This window comes from Montipora capricornis, chromosome 10 (genome assembly GCF_036669925.1).
Source record: "Montipora capricornis isolate CH-2021 chromosome 10, ASM3666992v2, whole genome shotgun sequence".
NCBI lineage: Eukaryota > Metazoa > Cnidaria > Anthozoa > Scleractinia > Acroporidae > Montipora > Montipora capricornis.
Window position 1 is genome coordinate 16721126 of NC_090892.1, and position 17500 is coordinate 16738625.

General features: G+C 40.4%; 2 protein-coding genes across 2 annotated transcripts in view; both read right to left on the reverse strand.

Annotated features, from left to right (window-relative positions):
• The window catches only part of LOC138021475 (contactin-associated protein 1-like), a 10478-nt gene extending 10221 nt beyond the window's left edge, over window positions 1-257 (reverse strand). Inside the window, exon 1 of the mRNA XM_068868358.1 lies at window positions 1-257. This exon is cut by the window's left edge and continues 136 nt beyond it. Within this exon, the coding sequence (XP_068724459.1) occupies window positions 1-224 (224 nt within the window). The 5' untranslated portion in view covers window positions 225-257.
• Window positions 258-10886: 10629 nt separating this feature from the next.
• LOC138021724 (contactin-associated protein 1-like) overlaps window positions 10887-17500 on the reverse strand; it is a 10169-nt gene continuing 3555 nt past the window's right edge. The window contains exon 3 of the mRNA XM_068868712.1: window positions 10887-12259. Within this exon, the coding sequence (XP_068724813.1) occupies window positions 11631-12259 (629 nt within the window). The 3' untranslated portion in view covers window positions 10887-11630. The remainder of the gene's footprint in view (window positions 12260-17500) is intronic.

Here is a 17500-nt window from a genome sequence, read left to right on the forward strand (position 1 = left end):
TCACCGATGCATGTGAATGCACAACTCAATTCATCTTCCGATTTGGAGGTTGCAATTTTCGTGGCCGTTAAGGAATGATAATAATATGGCTGGAAGCTTCCGAAAGCCATAGAGTTGTGCTGTTTCTTGCCAGGATTACTTTGCAGCCAAGCCTTAGCGATTCTTGCCGAGAGAGCAACCAAAAGTAAAGCAAATACCACTGGTTTCATTGCAGTGAGAAGCATCTTGCATTTAAGTGAATTGTCCCGAAGGTTGGGATTTTACCAACAACACTGAACTATGTATTATTCATAAGACCTCCCACACGTTTTGTCTTTTTCTGATATTTGATATTTTGCCAATGACAGTCTTTCTGTTTTATGACCGACCGTGACATTTCATCAGCCGTATGCAAACATTCACCATAAACATCCAAACTTATTGAAATTACTAGGATATATTTTAAGTTAATAATTTACCTGGATAAAGAAGCGAGGAAAAATTGAGATAAATTCTGGAGGAGGGGTGATGGGTATGCAATTTTTGGAGAATTGAATGACTCATGATTTTTAAGCGTCTCTATGTTCGCGGTTTTGTTTTGTTGTTATTAAGGGCTGGAAGAATACAACTCTCCCCAAAACAGTACGGAGGACTTAAGACCTGAGCCCAATTTTTTTCGCACGTTTCTTGCTTCATTTATTAATCAACTATTTTTACGTTAATGCTCAGCCCCTCGTTAAAAATTAATAGTTCCGTCTTCATTTTTGTCCATAGTTGGGTGCAAAATGCTTTGTTTGGTGCGTGTTAGTAAAACAATATCTGATGCCAATCTACCAGCACCATTAATAAAATTAAATTGGTTCCAGCTTTTGCTTGGGGCCTTATATAGAGTACACTATTTTCTCCTTATTTTTTCATTCGAAAACTTCTTCGTTTTATTTCTATATATAATTATTTTAATAAAAAAATTCCTTTTTTCCTCCCTTTTACCACTTTTCCTCTGTTTGAACACCTGAAATTGCATTAGATAATACATGATTGCGTTTAAAATCCTTTTACTCGGAATGTTATGGAACATTCTTCGTATGTCAGTGGAGACGGACTTTACAAGGTCGATTTACAAATCGCACCGATGTATGTAGTGTACCCGAAAGGGCTTCAATTGACCCCAAAATATATTCATATTAGTTTATTGACAATGGTGAATGCTAAATCGGGATTTGTCCTATGAAAACGTATAGATTTTAATGACTCATGATTTTTCGGAATTTTCTGTTGTTTAAATATGCCAACCATTGGAACAAAGAACATTCAATGAGGTTAATAAAAATTAATAAAATTGAGGAAATCTTTGCTGCAATGAAATAAAAACGTGGTTCACTTGCGTAATCCAATCTGGTATTTCTTTCGTCTTCCGCAACATGAGACGGAACAATGAAATGATAATGAGTTTAGCAAAAATCTTTAAACTTTTTCCACAAACGTCTTCGTAAAAAAAAAAAAAAAAATCGGAATGGATTATTTTGAAAGTTTGGGGTTATTGGCTTAAAAACTCGTGCAGCAGTCAATCGCCGCTTTCACCTCTATTTGGGAAATACACATCAGTAGTCTTTTCTTTGCCTGTTTACAAAAGGACATGTTTAATTAAACCAATGGTGATGCTGTTTTTTAATAAAATGTGCTTAAAAGAGTTTTTTCAAAAACATACAGTTCTTCGAAAGGGGAAAATAAAATCAGAATTGATTATTTTCAAAATTTAGGGTGTCGCCTAGAAAAGAAGATTTAGAGTACTCGAAAGGACTTCAATTGACCCCATAATATACGCATATTAGCTAATGGATAGAATTAAACCGGGATAACTCCCATGACAACGTACAGGCTTTTAATGATTCATGCATGATTTTCGGAATTTTCTGTCATTTAAATGTGCCAACCACTGGAACGAAGAACAGTCAATGCGGTTAATAAAAAATCCTCAAGTCAACGGAATCTTTGCTATAACGAAATGAAAAAATAGGGGTTCACTAGCATAAACCACTCCAGTTTTTTTTTCGTCTTCTACAACAGGTGGGTTCTTTCTATATTTAATAACAAATATTATCATATGACCCGTACGGCCCCGCGAGCGCTTTCATTGCAAAACTATTGAGAAAAGCCCCGTATGAGGGCCGTACGCTATGGCGCGAGCAGGGCGGCAGAAAGCCGTCCGGCCCTGCTAGGATCGCGTACGGCCCTCATACGGGGATTTTCTCAATAGTTTTGCAATGAAAGCGCGCGCGGGGCCGTACGGGTCATATGATAATATTTGTTATTAATAGTTTTCCAATGAAAGCGCGTGCGAGATGCGAACTAAAACAACTTTGTTGCTATATAAATCCCGACTTTTCAAAATGAGCGACGTAAGTGAACATTCCGAATTTTGTTACCCGAAAAAAAAAAAAAAAAAAAAGGACAAGCCCGGTGGTCATATGATAAAATGCTTATTGACTGAGTTAGGTCGGGCCGGACGGTAAAATATTTGGCCCTCGGTCATGGCGCACGGACATCGCTGCGCTCGGTCCGTACGCCGTGACCTCGGGCCAAATATTTTCCCATCCGGCCCTCCCACTCAGTCAATATGTACATAGACGTCAGTCATCTTTCATTCGTCTGTCTACAAAGGTTGAATCACAGGTAATAGTTTTTTTAATAAAATGAATATTCTTGAATAAAAAAAAAGGGATTTTCATAACTTCGAGAAAAAAGTCAGAATCGAATTGATTATTTTCAAATTTTGGGTCTTGGCTAAACTCGAACAGAAGTCAACCTCTCATTCTATACCTAGCAAACAGACGTTAATTAGTCTTTCATTAATTTAAATGAAATATGCTTGATTTCTTTTTGAAAAAAGAAGTCAGAATTTATTGCTTATTTTCACTTTCAAAATTTCTTGGACGGCGCCATATTGTTCTCACAAAATGTAATTGGTGATAATCCTCATTAGCATAAATTGATATTTTGCCGACACCTAGCAGAGGCCTGGTTGTGAGAGGCAGGCGCTTGGAGTGCCACGTGATCGTGGTTTGTGTTTGGCGCTCGTTCAGCGAGTGAGGCATTCTACGGTCAGCCTTAGCCGCGTGCACAAGTCCTGTTTCGTTTTTTTGTCCTATTGAGGTAAATTAGTATTTAATGCCTTAGATAGGCGGTATATGATAGCGTTCCTTTACATTGTAAGTAGTGTCTTTCAATTAGAATTCCCTAGAACCCTGAGGGTCGCACCACTGCCTTGGTCGGGGGTACTAGTTCCCTGTTTTTTTCCTCTTGCTGGTTTTTTTGGGGGGTTTTTGTGTCCGCCTCTGGTGCATTGCTCTTCTCTTTATTTTAGAATAGATGTATATTTTTGTACCTATGTTGATCGAAACGCAAATGCCCGCCACTAGTTGACGGTTGGCATCACGCGTGAAATTTCCGAACGAGAAAATCCCTTTTTTAACGACCAAAAAGAGCACCATGAAACTAAATATGCTCAGCAACCGATAGGACCGCTAAAGATGCCCAAATCGTCATCAACATGACACGGCTTGTCTTTCATATACCGGATCCGAAATAATTAATATCCATGAAACAAAAGAGCAAAGCGAACATAACAATACCTGATTAGCAAGGCCTAATTGGAACAACAATGGTTGTTTTGTCGTCCGCCATTTTAGTCCGGTATATGAAAGTGAACCCCCTGACACAAGCCATACTTCAGTTTTTGGTCACAGTAAGCCGCTCTTTGCTTTTTCCCGTAAAACTGCGAACCTTCGGATTCACATGAACTTGGCAAAAATCATCTTTTGCAATTAAAAGCTTAAATTATTAATGCAATCCGGATTATTTTGTATACCATGATGAGTTAATTATAAATGCTGTAATTGAAAAATGCCATGCCTTTAAACGAATCTCCCCGACTTAAACTTTTTCGACTAGACAAGTGGGTTAACCGACACAAAACGACGGATTTTCCCACATTTTTTTTAAACAGTAATCCTATTCATAGTGGAGACCCACTGAAAAACGGGATTTCTTTCATAACACGCTAGAAAATTGATTGCATGCCCGTTAAGATATTCATCTCTATAATAATTAACAATGATTTAGACAAACATATACTGGCAAAAACTAGCGATAAAAGCGTCCGACGTTTCGGCGACATCTTGGCGCCATTGTCAAGGGAAACTAAATTAAATATGCGATCTCAAGAGAAACTAAGAGTCCAGAGTCATTAAATTTGCATGAGTTAGACAAAGACCTTAGCCCGAATTGAGTCTGATTGTACATTTAAACATGGTCTTAATTGTTTAATGAGTAACATCTCATTAACTAGACAATCGAACTTGTTCTGGCATTTTTTCAACACATTAAAACAATTGTACGCGTTGATGGACATAGAAGCAAGACCTCGTCAGTGCGCAAGCACTATGATAATAGACACGCAGGCAGGATTCCGGAGGACCTTCACAATTGTTTTAATGTGTTGAAAAAATGCCAGAACAAGTTCGATTGTCTAGTTAATGAGATGTTACTCATTAAACAATTAAGACCATGTTTAAATGTTCAATCAGACTCAATTCGGGCTAAGGTCTTTGTCTAACTCATGCAAATTTAATGACTCTGGACTCTTAGTTTCTCTTGAGATCGCATATTTAATTTAGTTTCCCTTGACAATGGCGCCAAGATGTCGCCGAAACGTCGGACGCTTTTATCGCTAGTTTTTGCCAGTATATATCTCTATAATAATATCTGAAAATCATCAGCTACCCAGCTGACTCCGCTGTCACCACAGGCAAACATCGTGCTCAAGAAATCGATCGAGAAACCGCACTACAAACGTCACAGAACGAAGAAACCAACAGAATTCCATTCACCCTTTCAACTAGGTACACTCTATCCTCACGGAACCAATGAACGCCTCTCATTGCATTAATTTATTCACAAATTCAAGTTACCATATTTCCACTGATGGCAAAGCTCTCCCTAATCCGCATAAAAACCAACAACACCCACAATTCCTCTATTCGCTCTGACGAAGGGCTAACGCTCCAAACGTCAGCTTTTCAAATCATTCACTGTGGTAATATAAAATTTGACCTTTATCAACACGTTTGATAACAGGCAGCCCAAGCTCGTATGCCATTTATAGACTTTGTATGGGAAATTAACTTTGAGCTTATAAATGCTAAAGTAAGCTGTAAATGTAGAAATAAAGTTCACTTACCTCTACGTACAGTTGTCTTCATCTTTTCTGTGCAATCGGAGCGCAAACTGAATCCGTTAGAGGCCGGTTTGTGGCTTAGGAATATTTGCGATGTCGTTTCTTGTCATTTTCCCTCATAAAAAGAAGAAAGGCTGGTGAATCGCGGCGATCTCGTCCCACAGATTGCTCTCGCATCACAAAGCAACGGAGGAAATCGCCATAAAAACACCACAGCCTTAAGGCCAGATAAATTTCCTATGACATGAACTCCAATCCGGGACCACACGGCGATTTTTGGCGGATAAATTCCAAATAACCTTCGCCTTTCTATAATCTGCCCATGCGCTCCTGGACCACTCGGCTATTTTTGGCGGATAAATTCCAAATAATCATCGTCTTTCTATAATCTTCCCTTGCGCTCGGCTAGATGTCTGCACTCTCATTGACAGGAGCGCGTGAAAGGAAGAGAAATGCCATGGTTGCTGATAACCGAAGGAATCTAACGCGAACTGGGCCGAAATGAAATGCACATTTATACTCGCGATGCAAGGGACTGGCGCGAATAGCATACTATTTGCGACAGTCCCTTTCACGCTCGCTAATAAGAGACGGAGATATGTTCCCGCACTAAGGAGCCCGACGTCAAAAACGGTCTTAAGACCCTAGAAGAACGCCAATACTTAAACATCACACACATCAGATCCCACACTAAAACTAGAAAAATTCCCAACCAGCCAAAACTCAAACTAAGGGGAAACGCCGGTGGGAAAGGCGACAGTGAAATGGAGGAGGCTGTTCAAGTCAGTGTAAGAGTCTGCCAAGGCTTGGGCAGAAGAGTCGTGACGAGATAACAACTCTGAAGGACCTCCGGGACGTAAAACCTGCGCAACTTTTAAATAGTGAGAAGCTGTGGGAGCGAGGCGCCAACCAACATGCTCCATGATGTCTGCAAGCTGACTACCCGAAAGGGCTGCAAAGGTTTCCCTGGGAGGGCGTGAATAAAAATACCTACAGGCTGCCAGCCCTCGAGTGGGAAAGCGGCAAAACAAAACACAAAGGATAATCGCAGAAGGGAAAAAAGACGCAAGAACCCACCCAAGGGATGGCAGCCTGAGCGTCAGTAATCCGACTAGGGTATTAGACACCCTTTTAGGCTACCATTGGAAAGGAAAAAGAAACGACTTGAGAGAGGACGGACAAAAAAAAAAAAAAAAAAAAAAAAAAAAAAAAAACAAAGGGAGACTCCGAAATAAAATTGTTATAAACCCGGTGTTTGCGAGGCGAAGCACACTCACATAACAAATAAAAACGAGTGCAAGGGAGAGAGGAGCCGAAGAGAGAAGCGCTACGCAAACCCGGTGTTTGCGAGGCCAAGCACACTCAAATATCAAATAAAGCGTGTGCGAGGGAGAACGGAGCCAAAAAGAAAGTACTACAGAAACCCGGTGTTTGCGAGGCGAAGCACACTGACATGATAAAAAAAAGGTGTGCAAAAGGGGACGAAAACCGAGCAAAACAGCCAAATCGGCGTAAGCGAAACATAGGCGTACAAAAGATAAAATAAAAACGCGGGGACGAAAACTGCTGCCACGTAGGCGACGAAGGGGAGGGAAAGGCGAAAGGGCGAACACCAGCCAGGGAAAAACCAAGCTGTAAAACCAGCAAAAATTATACCGCAAAGGAGCTTGATTTTGCTGAGGATTCTCAACATTAGCTGCGGCAACCGGAGGCACTTGAACCAGGGCTTAAATGGGGGAAACAGCAGCTCCAACTGGAGCTTGCGCGTCAGCCATAACACGGTAATTTTTTTTTTTTTTTACATACAACTACATACTACTACATTCACTAACCTACACATGAGCCTGCATAAGCTACGCTAACAACATATAGAGAGAGGAGACTGGGTCTAGGCGGTATGGCGTCCGGAAGCGGTTTCTGACGCTCTGCAAAATGGGTTCTTTTGCCAAGTTTTGAACCATTCTTCATCTTGACGGGTTTTTTCTCTTTTTCGATGTATTTAAAAATGGTCTACGCCTAAGCTTAGGTCTTTTCTTTTTTAAATGGGCAGGAAACGCTCCAAAAGAGGTTCGGATTCGTCTGTTAATAGCGAGGATATGTCGGCTGATGGCAGCAAGACCTACCAAGTCAAGGACGCTATCGATGCCTCAAGGGAAGCTATGGAGGCGGGCTTCGCAGGTCTACGTTCTGATATCGATAGACTCAGGTATGAATTTAAATCGGACGTTGAAAAAATTGAGCATGAGAAGAAAGAAATCAAGCAGGGCTTGAGCTCGGCCCAAGGAGATGTTGAAATGCTGAAGGAAAAGATAGATAAAGATTTGAAGGAAACAACCGCAGAATTAGACGCTTTCGACCTAGAGCTACGTTAAACACAGAAATTGAAAACAACATAAAACTTGATCTGGCTTCCACGTACTGATGTAATTTGAAGAGCGGAAAGTAAACGTGTCTCTCATATAACTCGGGTAATTTTTTTACAAACAAGCTCTTATACAGTAAAATTAACATATTCTGAAGAAGCCTATTACTTAACGAAGTAAGGTTAACCCTGTCTGTAACTGGTGATAGGAAGAACTGCTATCTTTGTTAATAAACCTAATTATGCGTTTATTTAAAGCCTGTATCTTTCCTGCATTAAGTGCACCACAGTGATGCCAAACTGCGGGGCAGTATTGAAATTAAATGCGGTTGTATAAAGGCTCTATACAGTTTATGTTAACATAGTGTCACTTGAGATAAATGAATGAAACTTTTATTTAACCACGGGCAATTCATCAGCTATTTACAGAAAGATCAAAACTAAAACTACTCAACTATAACTATAAACTACACTATATTAAAACCCTGCTTTCCGTGAATGCCTTGCCTTATAGAGCTTTACTGATTTCGCCTTTGAACGACCTGAGGGATTCCGCGCACCTAGTCTCATAAGGAGGGCAATTCCACAGTGTGGCGCCACTATAACTAAAACTATTTTTCAAATAATTTGTACGTGGCAATCTAACATTAAGTTATATAAGAATAAGAGTGGACCGAGGATGGTTCCCTGAGGGACACCGTAGGTCAATACACGGCTGTCAGATTAGGACCCACCAACTGAGCATTGTTGTATACGGTTCTCCAATACGACTGAAACCGTTTTAATGAATTTTCAGATATACCATAACAACGGTAACGAAAGCTTTCTTTAGATCTAGGAAAATAATCGCGTTGATTTTCCCGATATCTATTTTATATTCCCAGGAGTCAGTTGCCTCAAGTAAAGCTGTAACAGTTAAATGAATCGCACGAAAACCCGACTGATGTTTAGATAGTATATCGTGCTCCTCTAAATAGGCATATAATTGTTCGTAAACGATTCTTTCAAAGACCTTGACTACAACTGGAATAACCGAGATCGGACGATTGTTGTTTAAGTCGTCTCGATCGCCTTGCTTGAAAAGGGGTGTGACTCTAGCTGATTTCCAGTCTTCTAGGAGTTTACCCTGACTAATAGATTGATTAAAAATATCGCATGTGGGCACACAAATGAGATCGGCACACTCTCGAATAAGCCTCGCAGATATTCTGTCTAGGCCAGTTGCCTTTGACTTGTTTAGTTTGTTCATGAGTGAAAACACTTTGCTTGCTTGCATCATTTGGATGGAGATGGAAGCGTTTATCTGTGCGAGTGAGATACCTTTGGTAGTCTCCGCTATCGGAGTCAATATCACTGGTAAGTTTTGGACCGATAGTGGAAAAATGGTTATTAAACTCGTTTGATATTTCTAGTGTATCAGTTAACGTCAATTCATTAATTTTAAGTGACGTTACTGACGTTTTCCCAGATTTCCGGGACGTTAACTCATTAATAGTCTGCCAAGTCTTTCGAGAGTCACCTGTGTGGTCATTATAGCTATTTTGATAGTATGGTTGTTTGGTTAATCTTATTTCTTTGTTGGTTATATTCCGTTGTCTTTTGTATAACATCCAATCATTGGGAGCATTCGATTTGATAGCTTTTAGATCAATTTGTGTAGCCGCAACATAACATTGAACTGATTGTTTATCTTCTTACAAATGTTGGATATATAATTATAGAAACAAAACTCAAGGTCCATACCAAATATATCTATAGAACGCCTAACTGCAAAAGACAGACTCGTACCCAGTCTCTATGCTTTTTGGGGAAAGAGGATTGGATACTAGGTTGGATTAAGGCGCGCGAGGTGTCATGGGAAGGGTCGAAGGGAAAATAGCGACTGGCAGATTTCGTTCCAACATGGCTGCTGTTTTTGATGGCAAAGTGCATGCAGCTATATTAGAGGGAAAATGGGCTTGTCCGCATAGCAGTTGTAGCAAGAAACCTATATTTTATCAAAAGAGCGGGATTTTTCACCATTATAAGACCATACATGGGTCTAACGTTCCATCTTCATTTTTGAAAGAAGCACTTATGCTATCTCGAAAGCTTCATGGAGATGAAACCAAAGCATATTTGGAGAACATTTATCAACACCATGCCATGGAGGTAAGATTCCAAAATAATTAATTTGGCATCAGATTGTTATGAATTAATCAAGTCTATTTTTGCAGATCTTGATTTGTTACAGCACAGTGATGATCCAAGCTTTAGCTTCTTGACTGCAACCTACTACCCTCTAAATCTAGAGTTGAAAGTTTGCGTTACGACACCGACGGAAGCTGCCAATCTGCTGGGGTTTTGCCTGCTACATTACGCTGTTTTGCAGCAACATAGGTGTAAAATAACGCCATATTCCGTTTGTCTGCTCTGCACGGCTCTATGCACGATTGCACGGTTCTGTCGATCGAAATCTGCCAGTCACTATTTTTCTTCGGCCTCTTCCCATAACTCCCCGCGCGCTCCACTTCATCCAGACCGCTTTCGCCCGGTAAATACGACCCGTAAATAGCGACTGGGCACGAGTCTGTGCAAAAGACAACATGTGATCAGTGCTGCCCACACTAGGAGCGCGCATACACACTCACTAGGAGCTCCTTTTGCGCGCATTTTAACCCTTTAGCAGAAGACTCACATTTGCATCAATTTACATCAATTTGCACCATGTGCATGCTTTGTTTTTGTTATTTTTGTCTTCGTTTGACAATAACTTTATTCTGATTGGCCATTCTAAATGGTGCATGTAGAGCTGAAGAACTCGTAGCGTTCTAAAAATAGAAAGATACGCGCAAAGATTGATTCATGAGCCTGTTATGAGAGAGGCAAGCTCCTACTCATGGGCTCCTGCTATGACCTACTCTTTGTGAATACTGCTTGGGTTCTTTTATTTCCCACAGGGCTATGAACATCGAAGGGTTGTGAGACGGAGCCTACGGTTTATCCGAGTAGACTTCAGAGTCTAACCATTTGCAGATGTCATTACAAAGGGTTCACTTTGTTCTCAGTTAAATGAAGACCCTGGCGGTTATCTTCCTGAGGATATGACAATAGCGAACAAATACTTTACTTGTTTTCAGTCAAGCTTGATTAAACATATTGGTGGCGGTTTTTTTGTAGAATCTTAGTTCTCTCATTCACATTAATTCGGAAGACTGAGAGACCACTCCTGTGTTTAAACAGAACCTGAATGCAGTTAACGTTGACCTTATTCGATTAATTCAAGTTCAATTAATGGCCGGGCTGTGAAAGACAATGAAAACGTAATAATATTATCATTTACATGTATTATAAGTATCAATGAAGAAGATTTTAGAGACTTTGTTTTAAAGAAAGAATATATGAAGGTCATATATTGCAACGACAAGTATGAAACGATTTTCCTGACGAAAGATCATCTGAGGTCTTCGTAAACTGAAGAAAATTGTTTTTATACTTTCTCTTTTTCTTTTCTCATTGTTTAATGGACCGGTTTAGCTTGTACGATATGCACGTGCATAAAACGACATTTGAAAGAAACTGTTCCCAAGAGTAACATCACGTGGTCTGAAATGGGAAGACCACGTGACCTAGAAACGTTGCCAGTCCGGGAACTTTGAGGAGGTCACGTTGTCGGCCAAACGTCAAAAGTCCACAATCCAGAAGTCTCGATCTGCGATAAAACACGTCCCATCAGTTTTCGGTGTATCTCTCTTTTAAGACGGTCACTGCTAAACTTTTTCGAGAAAAAAAGGGTGCCGATATCGCGTTCCTTACACGATCCATGACAAATCAGAAACATTGCTCTCATCAGGCCCAATCTGATTGGCCATAATTTGGCGGGAGACGTGATTTAAATTTCTATCATACAGTAAACTGATGGACCAAGACCAAATGAGAGAGATCGACATTTCTGGGTTTTGGGCTTCAGGCATATGTTGCATGTAGCTTCTTTCGTGATGTATTTAACTTTCTTTTCAGTTTTAAGCCTATCAACACACTTTTACGAGCAGCAATGTTTAGGTAGAGCGAAACTTAAGCCATCCCATAACACCTGAGCTTTCCAAGAGTGTGATAACCTTTCTCACTATTGCTACTATCCCCGGTATCTCCAAATCTTAGCTCCACGACTGGGAGATGCGACTTTTGCGTTAGGAAACCGCTGTCCTCTCTCCACACGTTATCGTTTGTGTCGCAGTTACAGCCGTTGGCAGGACTTGCGCACTGCTGTGCTACCCCGCATGCGCATTTATAGGAATCCACTGGTCCCGCTCCACCCCAATATTTCATTTTGCCATGATCATGTGACTCCCACCAGCCGTAAGGATCACCATTGTAAAGAAGAACAGAGTTATAGCATTCGTATTTGATAAACTGTTCGCAGTGGGAAGATACATTGGTTAGGTTGGACAGCTGTGAAAAACAAGAGGAGCTCACTCCAGAGTACTGAATGGTCTTTCTGTAACTCCCTCGGGTGTCACGCCCATTAACCAACGTTCTATTTTCACTATCGTGACCAATCACTGTAACGCCGATTCCATTATTTTCACTCATGTTGCAAAAGACATCTAAGGGTTCGCAGACTCCTTCACCATCAGGATCAATGGCATAAGAACCACTAGTGGCCTCAGGGTTGTGAGACTTTATTTCACTGCAGCTTTTACCTAATCGAATTGATATCATATAGTTATGCATTTTACTGTATATTCAACAGAATATCGGTTTTCTGATAGGTCAAAGACAATTGCATAAATAGGTTATGTCGTGCAACACAGAAGTTTCTATGGAAACAGCGATGAAGTAATGTTGTTGATTATATAGTAAATAAAGTTTTCAAATTGCACTCGCCAACGGCTCATGCAATTTTGAAAACTTCCAAACATCACTTGTGCCCATGCATAATGATCGCGAAAATCGATCGCATTAAGATACGTTAACAATTAATCCATGTGCACGCGTTGGATATAAAACCCACCGCACACTAGATAGGGGCGTTCCTAGGCATTTCCGTTTGTAAGCCTCGGTGGAGCATTTTCAGGGACGTGCTGGGGGGGAGGGGGGGGGAATAATTGTTAAATATTTAACAAAATGCAGCCAATTGCGGTTGGGTCAAAGAAGAAATAACAACTTAAATGACCTGACTAAGGACACATTGGTTCCAAACATGTGTGAAATATTGTTGAAACTCAAAGAAATCCGAGAGCTAGTCGCGTAAATTTCGCTAATCACGGCGTCCACTGCAATGGGTGAGACTCTGTAAGCATGTACCAGGGCAGGTGTTGCGAGTGGAGCGTAAGTGCGTCTTCACTTTCCCTGCTAACATATCATGCGGAATGTGGTTTGAAGAGTGCCGTCTAAGGCTGTGAACTGCGGTTGGATCAAAATGAGTTTCGACCCATGGCAGAGGTCTTTTTTCCCGTACTCGTCAGCCCAGCAGACGCAAAAGAAAAGAGACCTCTGCTAGCACGGAAGCCTTCACTCCGCTCATCGTGCTAAAAGAGCGTTAGAAGGACGGTAATAAATGTGACCACTTTGGGATAAAGGTCCGCAATTTAGCGTTCTGGATTGTTCGTGAGTGTTACTGGTTTTTCATTAGTTCAATAAAACCACTTTGTTTGTCACCACAAAATTTCATTTTCAAAGTGGCTTTCTTGTTTGAAAGATCGGTTTTGTAGGTTTCATAACGCTTATCTTGTACTCGACTGTTGAAAACGTTCAGCTTTACTGGAACTACAATCTTGGACAAAACTCGTTGGGAAAATGTGACGCGCTAATTTGTCTGTGTGGTTCCCATTCCAATGTTGGTTAAAAAAGGGGCAAAGGCTTGCACAGTATGTTTTGCATCATCTTGTCAACATTGGTTTGGGGGGTGGGAGGATGACCAATATACTTTTTAAGTCCATGTCAAATGATGCTTAAGCTAGAATTTTTCCCAAGAGTTTTGTCCAAGATTGTAGATATTGTCCTAAGGAACTATCCTCTTGGGACAGAAACCTGTCATTTAGTTCTAGTACGAGGTGATCGACCAAAGAAAAATATACGGCTCTTTTCCAGTACATCTCTGGCGTTTTCTAACATGCCTTTCAACAAGTCTACACAAAGTCTACAGTTGGATCACCGCTGAGTCGTGCTTTCCGAATCGTTTTTATACCACCGCATAAAAACTATATATTATACCGTCCGAACGACTTGAAAGGCCGTGCTTATGTACCTAAAGGCCGGTATGCGCTAGTCCTATTCCGGGACTCCCTCTTACACCGCCCTGAAAATGGGCCTGGAACCAAGGCGGGAAAAGGGAGAGTCCTGTATTACTTGCAGGCGCATGCTCGGAATGAACCAATCATATTGCATTAGATGCCAGGCTGGATACGTAAATAAAGGGAACCTTGAAACTCCGGCAAAAAATCGTATATGAAAATCACTTTGCAGTGTCAGGAAAGAGAACATCTAAATTACCCTTGTCGTGACCAAACGAGGAGAAAAAAACCCCGATCACAGTGATGTTGAAAAATTATTGCCGAATAAATGTAACGACTGAGAGAAGATCGCAATAAATCGTTGCAAAGGCTGAACTAGTAAATATAGCATAGGATTTCACTAAGCGACAAAACAGCTCGGAGTCAGTATTTCATATTATCTGCAGTACTTTACCTCTAACAATGAGTTTCAGAAGGAAAGTGCTTTTAAGTAGCAACGATAAAAGTAAGGTGACACACGCTTTTAAGTAGCATTATTTCATCCTTATTAATTAATATTCACGAACAAATTTTGACCAGAGAAAAAAAATCGTGATAATTAATAACGTCCGAATAATCGATGTTTAACTGACAGTGTGCATTTATATGTATAAATTTAATAGGAACATTATTGCTTCATAATTGCGTTAGAGTGATTTTACTTAACCCGTGAAACAGAGAATAATAGTTATTGTGTAACACTACCTCCTAATTAGACCTATTGTTTTTCTGTTACTCAGACTATTTAGATCTAAAACGGTAGTGCAGTAAAGAAAAATGTAAAATGAAGAATTTCACTTAATAAACGAAGAAAAGTATTACAATAACTGTCGTATAATTTATCTCTTCAGTTGTGTCATTATTGTGTGTTCTGTTTTTGTGTCAGTTTTTTCATCCTCGATTTTGTATACACCCATCCTCGGAGACCCAGGGGCAGTCAGTCGAGACGAGACTGCAGACTGCCGACTGCAGACTGCAGACTGCATTATGCGAGTTTTTTGTAGATGACCATATTCATTGCATGAATCAAGATTTTTATGCACCTCATTTCAACAATTTTCTCCTTGGTCCCCATTCAAAAATAAAATAAACAATATTAACCTCTTATAGACAGACAGGTAAGCTTATATGTGATGCTGAAAAAGGCCGATGGCAATGCTTAGACATGTCTGGCCCGTGCAACAGAAATACCAAAATTACTTCGCGACGGTAATTTGAGAAGCGGAACACTAAAAGACGACTAGTACCTTCCCTTGAAATCGGTCTTCTTCCTGATTTATTTCTTGTCGGCTCTTCGAAGGTGTTAACCAAGCGTTTTGATTTTACACATGTACAGATTGCCCTTACGTAACAAAATCTTTTAGGTTGAATTGGTCGAATTTTGAATCTTGCGGGTCCCTTTGCGACCCAAATTTTCGCCGCATGGTATGTCTGTTTTGCGAGCCAGACAAGGAGAGCGATGGAAAAAAAATGGCGACCGTTGATGTAGCATTTCTCACTTGATATACGGAATCACGATCTGACTTCATTGTATGAGGTTCTCTGATTGGACGGAAAAAATACAATTGCGAAAAATTCCGCCCAATCAGATAATCAGAATTTAAGTCGCTCTGCAACTCGTCCATTTAAGGTATGTTCCCAGGGGCTCTTCTCGCCTTACTTGAAAACTTTACGCCAGTCCCGATACTCGTCTCGTCTCGCCTTCTCGACTGAGTGCCCCTGGGTCTCCGAGGATGGTATACACCATAGGGGCTTTTACGCACATATAGGGTGTAATAGTCCACTACATATTTCACGGGTCAAGTAAAATCACTCTATCAACACAAACTGGCATGTAAAGAAACAAATAGTCCAGGTTGTGATTCAACTTCGTTTAACTTTTTATCTAACTTTGTCAGGAATAATGCTCAGTTTTTCTGTCATGCAATCGTTTTTTAGTTTTTCCGATATAAAAATCACTGCAGTCTCAACAGCCAGCTCTACATAAGACCTTATCCATTTGGCCCCGGCCCTAAGTCTGTCATTGTAAGGAAAGAAAGATTTAATGCGACGAGTGCTTTGAAAAATTATTGTAAGGAAAAATTAATAGTCTGAGTAAATTACTCTACTCTAATTACTAAAAAAAAATACTTTGTTTCTCACCGGTGTTTGTGTATTATTCATTAAAAAACTTAGAGTATTTACGACATTTTTTACCTGACTGTTTTATAAGGAGAATCCAAACAATTTGTGCCCGATTTTAAAAAAAAAATTGGTAGGCGTAAGCTCCTGAAACAATCACAGTTTCAATAATTACTGGGCAACTCAAATATATGTTCACTGGATCAGTGCAATTATCACATAACTAGATACCAATAAATAATGAACAATAAACAAAAGTTCCAGCAGGAGATTTATTAGTCTTCGTTGAGCGATTCACATCCAACCTACAGTATATTTGTAAGTTTCAAGTGAGTCTCGGGAGAGCAATTAAATCAAAATTTGATATTTTTCTGTGCCAACATCATGCAGCTGTTCAGTTGCGTTTCAGGCACGAAATTCCAAACTTTCGTATGTCATCCATCTAATCTTCCACGATTGGGACTCACGATAAGAAGGACTGACTTACAATTAACATCGGACTCGGATCGAAGAAAATCTCAAACATATTAAAGAAACAACCATGTAGCAAACAGACTTGCCAAATCCTGTTGCAGGTTTAACAAAACCATCATTACCGGTAACGACTGCATGAAAAGCTTGCAGTTGTTCCGCCTTAGGCACAAACGTAAAGTGGCATTTCTTAAACGCGAAATCAATTGCCTCCAGAAATTTGGCGTTATAATTTCCTTTCACATTATCCCCATGCATGTATCCAGTGTAAAAGCGCGCGGAATAAACTATGCCCAAATAAGGAATTTTTTTCCAAATATGGTTTTCCCCCCAGTTTTGGGGGAAAAAATGGCGTCATTCCGAGCATGCGCCTGCAAGTAGTACAGGACTTTCTCTTTTCCCGCCTGAGTTCCAGGCTCATTTTCAGGGCGGGATAAGAGGGAGTCCCGGAACAGGACTAGGTATGCACCTGCTATAGCCATCAGTTTATCGTTGTCAAACATGGCCGTCAAACATGCGTCTTGGTGTAAGGTGGTGAGGCGATAGCTTTACACGCGCGCACACTCATGCCAAAAATTATTTAACATGTTGAAAATTCGGCGCCGCTGGCACGCGTGTTTAAAAGAGCTGAAAACGCCACCGCACACTGGGAGAACTTGATTACGCGAATAGTCAAGAATGAAACTTTGCTCAGCTGATAGGTCTAGAGATGTGCTCCGGGTTTGAGATGATCATGAGCCAACGAGACGGGTAACGCCGAGTAAAAAAACTGATGGGTACAGTTACCGATGTTTTTAGGTTACGGTATATAATAGTTCCTATACCTTGATGGCTAAGCCAATCAAAACTTTAGAACTGCATTTTCCAATGATCTAGTTTTTATTAATCATGTATATCATGGAATCTTATTGCGCGCAACGAAAGCCAGCGATTCTTTATCCTCACTCACGGAAAATTTCGTATGTGCCCTCAAAGCTTCAATTCTCGGCCAAATATTCATTTTTCGGACAATCTCTCGGCCGCGGGTATTATCAGCCGACATACCAGCCGCACGAAGTGGTTTATTTACTTTATTAC